Source organism: Antechinus flavipes, chromosome 3 (assembly GCF_016432865.1).
Source record: "Antechinus flavipes isolate AdamAnt ecotype Samford, QLD, Australia chromosome 3, AdamAnt_v2, whole genome shotgun sequence".
Taxonomy (NCBI): domain Eukaryota; kingdom Metazoa; phylum Chordata; class Mammalia; order Dasyuromorphia; family Dasyuridae; genus Antechinus; species Antechinus flavipes.
The window spans coordinates 611903195-611907292 of record NC_067400.1 but is presented as its reverse complement, the minus strand read 5'-3'; the positions used below and the strand labels follow the sequence as shown (position 1 = coordinate 611907292).

The following is a 4098-nucleotide window of genomic DNA, read 5'->3' as shown; positions in this document are numbered from 1 at the left end:
TTTGTGGCCTCCCAAGCGTACTTTCTCCCCCTGCCTTATGGTTCACACACTGCTCTCTCCTTGGAGAGTTGGGGCTCCCCGCCCCCTACCCCTCTGGGACCCCAGTGCTACAGCCCCTCCGGCCCAGCATCTCCCCCCACATTGGCCCGTTCTATGCTTCCCAAGGAGGCCCAGCCTTCTGTCTCCCCCTCCCCTCATGGCCCCGCCCATCATCGGGCCGAGGGTCCAGTCCTCCCGGCCCTCAACACCCCTCCCCCACTAAGGTCCTAAGGACCCAGTCACAGAATCCCCAAAGTTCAGGTGTGGAAAGGCCCTTCCTTGATCCAGCCCCTCCTCCCCACTTTGTAGCAGACAAATAAATGGTCAGCCAACTTTACTGCACGGCCGCCGGGGAGGGAACCCCCGACTTCCTCTTATTTCGCGTTGGGGTTTTCCTGACCTCAGACTGAGCAGGAAATGCGGCCCAGCTGACCAAAGCTCCCACCCCAAAGCTCTGGGGTCACGCGGAGAACCCCGAGCTCGCCTGCAAGCGACCGCCCCGTGGCTGCCTGGGTCACCCAGCACCGCTCCCCCACCCCCCCAGCCGGCTCTAAGCCGGGCCAAACGCTCGCCCCTCCGCAACCCCGACGTCCCGAGGCTCGGCCCCGCCCCCGCCCCGCCCCCTCTCCTCCCCGGACTGGTCAAGGACACAGGCGGAGAGACAGGAACGCTTCTCCCATTGTGACGTCACGGGCCCCGGCGACCAATCGGTGGCGGGAGGTCCGGAAGCATGGCGAGAGATCCTTTTGGAACTCCGGGACAAACTGTCTGCCCTTCCCCTCGGGACTCCCAGGCCCGGCTTGGGCCCGAGACCGCAGGGCCGGAGCCCTGACCCCTGGGTGAGTGACAGGCCGGCTCGGGCGTCCGGGGGAAGGAAGGAGATACCTGGAAGCTCGCACAGCGCTTTCCTCCTTAGCCTGAGAGGGAGGGAGGGAGGGAGTACAGGCGCCATCGTCCCCATTTTCCAGATGAAGAAACTGAGGCCCGGAGAAGTGACGTGACTCGCCAGCCAGTGCCCGAGGCGGGACTTGAACCCCGGTCTCCCCGGCCGCCGGTCCTGCGCTTGCTGCCCCACGCCAGGCCATGAGCCGGCACAGCCGGCTGCAGAAGCAGGTCCTCGGCCTGTACCGCGAGCTGCTGCGCGCCGCCCGGGGAAAGCCGGGCGCCGAGGCCAGGGTCCGAGCCGAGTTCCGGGAGCAGGCGCGCCTGCCGCGCACCGACGTTCTGCGCATCGAGTACCTTTACCGGCGCGGCCGGCGCCAGCTGGAGCAGCTGCGGGGCCGCCACACCACGGGCGTGGGCGTCTTCGTGCCCGCGCCGGAGCCCGCGCCCGAGCCCGGCCCGGGGAGCCCCGAGACCCGCCCGGACCCGGACCCTCCAGACAGGACCACCTGTCAGGGCGCACGCGCAGACTCTGGGCACGCTGCCCCGGCCGCCCCGTCCGGGCTCCCGCGCTAGGCTGCCCTGCCCCCGCCCGCGCCCCGCGGCACCCACGGAAAAGGAGGCCGAGCCCCGGAGGCCCCTACGGGGCTGGAGCTCACTGGTGGGCCGGGCCCCCCTGGAGCCCAGTCTGCTCTGAGGTCCCGGGCCCTTGAGCCCACTTCTGGGGCAGCTGTTCTCCCCCCGCCCCCAATAAAGCAACCCCATTTGCTAAGAGTCTGGCTTCTTTTCTGGGTGCAGGGCGCATGCAATTGCAGGTTTCTGGTGGGACCGAGGGGAGGATCCCCTAAAGCTACCAGGGTCACCGTGTGGCCCAGGGGATAGTCCGCCTTCCCACCTCTTCTTCCTTCCTTCTTTCCCTCCTTTCCTCTTTCCTTTCTTTCTCCCTCCCTCCCTTCCTTCCTTCTCTCCTTTCCTCTCCCTCCTTCTCTCCCTCTCTCCCTTCTTTCTCCCTCCCTTTTTTTCTTTTCCTTCCTTGCTTCCTCTCTCCCTTTCTTATTTCTTTCTTCCCTCCCTCCTTCCTTCTCCCCTTTCCTCTCCCTCTCTCCTTTCTTCCTTCCCTCCTTTTCTCCCTCCCTCCCTTCTTTTTTTCTTTCCTTCCTTGCTTCCTCTCTCCCTTTCTTATTTCTTTCTTCCCTCCCTCCTTCTTTCCTTTGCACATAGCAGGTGCTTAACAAATGCTTCTTTTCTTTAACAAAAAGCCCCATTTGGGGTTTTTATGGCAAAGAACTGTTTGCTATTCCCTTCTCTAGATTATCCAATCTATGGGAAGCAGTTTCTGATCGACCCAAACTGCCTTGTATTTAAAGTATTCGGCCCTTTTTTCTTTGCGCTTTATTCTGCATCCATGTTGTTTTCTCCTTTCCCCCAGGTCCCTTCAGATGCCAGTTTCTGAAGCCTAGAGTTTGTTTCCCAAACACAGTGGGAGTTTGATAAATGCTTATCGATTGATTCTCCTATACAGGGTTTCTTCGCAGGCCTGAAGATTTACAGAGTGGGAAGAGGGAGCATACTGAACACCTGGGGAGTGGGAGAACTGCCCCCAGTTCCCCAAATCCTTGGCCCTCAACCGTGGTCCTAAAATAATTATATTTTTATGTTAAAATATGCTTCCTGAGGAGAAAGGAAGCCTGGATTCACGGATCCAGGATTATTTTGGGGGTTAGGCCCAGAATTATCTGGAAAGGGTTCCCATCATCATTGTTGTCATTTTCAACTACTCCATTTGGTTTTATATATTTATTTATTTATTTTAATAATATTTTCTTTTTCCAAATACATGCAAAGCTAGTTTTCATCATTCACCTTTTACAAAACTTTGTGTTCCAAATTTTTCTCCCTCTCCCTGAGGTTGGTTTTTTGTTTGTTTGTTTTTGGAGTAGTTTGCTATTTCCTTCTCTGATTCATTTTGCAAATTAGGAAACTGAGACAGAGTGAAGTGATTTGCTTAGGATCACACAACTAGGAAGTGTCTGAGGCTGTTTTTGAACTCAGGTCCTCTCGACTCCAGGAGCTTCATCCCTTTTGTCCACCTAGCTTTGCTCCTGTCATAACTAGGGAGATAAAACCACTAAGAGCAGGGTTTGGTCGTGGTTAGGTCTAGATGGATGATACCGTATAGGAACTTCTGACTTGGACATTTTGGCCACTCCAGCCTTGGAACTGAGGTTAGATTGGGTTGCTATGGAAAAACTCCTGTTTTTGCTGAATCTTTTCATCTTACCCTCCTTTTCCCAGATCTGGGCCAGTATCTGCTGAGTTGAAGACTGGGATACCCAAAGAATATACTTGACCCTCATTCCTGTAGGTCTTCAATGCCCCCAATTACAGGAGAAGTTTTTATATATATATATATTTTTTGGCTGAGGCAATTGGGGTTAAGTGACTACTCGCCCAGGGTCACACAGTTAGGAAGTGTTAAGTGTCTGAGATCAGATTAAAACTCAGGATCTCCTGCCATCAGGGCTGGTGCTCTATCCATTGTGCCACCTAGCAGCTCCTATTTTATTCTTAATTGTAAGTTGATTTTTTTTTCTTATATGAACTTCAGTGCGCTGTTTTTCCCTCTGAAGTGTTTGGCAGTAGAAGGAAGGGAACAACATTAAGTGCCTGCTGTATGCATTTTATGAATAGTCTCTCATTCAGTCCCAGAAGACTTGTCTCAAGCTGCCATAGGAATTACTGGTCTTTCCTAACTTGACTGTGAATATGCTCCCTGGATTAGAATGTAAATTTCTTGACTGAATGTGGATTAAAACATAATATTTTTATCTTTTTTTGTTATTTGATTTTTTTATTCTGGGATTTTTTTCCCCTTTTGATCTGATATTTCTTGTGCCGCATGGCGAATACGGAAATATGTTTAGAAGAACTGCACGTATTTAACCTCTCTCAGATTGTTTGGGGTGTAGGAATGGGGGAGAGAAGAAGAAAAATTTGGAGCACAAGGTTTTACAAAAGTGAATGTTGCTTTTTAACATGTATAGGACTGCCTGCATCTAGGGGAGGAGGGGAGGGAGGAAAGGGAAAAGTCGGAACAGAAGTGAGTGCAAGGAACAATGTTGTAAAAACTTACCCATGCATCATATGTACTGTCAATTAAAAGTTATTTTAAAAAAA

At 53.2% G+C, this 4098-nt stretch overlaps 1 protein-coding gene across 1 annotated transcript; it reads left to right on the top strand.

Moving 5' to 3' along the window:
• Positions 1–711: 711 nt before the first annotated feature.
• On the top strand, positions 712–1695 carry SDHAF1 (succinate dehydrogenase complex assembly factor 1). Its single transcript, XM_051988911.1, has 2 exons — positions 712–878; positions 1008–1695. The coding sequence occupies exon 2, from the start codon at positions 1123–1125 to the stop codon at positions 1495–1497; it is 375 nt and encodes a 124-aa protein (XP_051844871.1). The 5' UTR covers positions 712–878; positions 1008–1122; the 3' UTR covers positions 1498–1695.
• Positions 1696–4098: the final 2403 nt, after the last annotated feature.

Bases quoted from the DNA above. Each gene is read 5' to 3' on its own strand.
- SDHAF1 (XM_051988911.1), top strand. From the start codon at position 1,123: ATGAGCCGGCACAGCCGGCTGCAGAAGCAGGTCCTCGGCCTGTACCGC.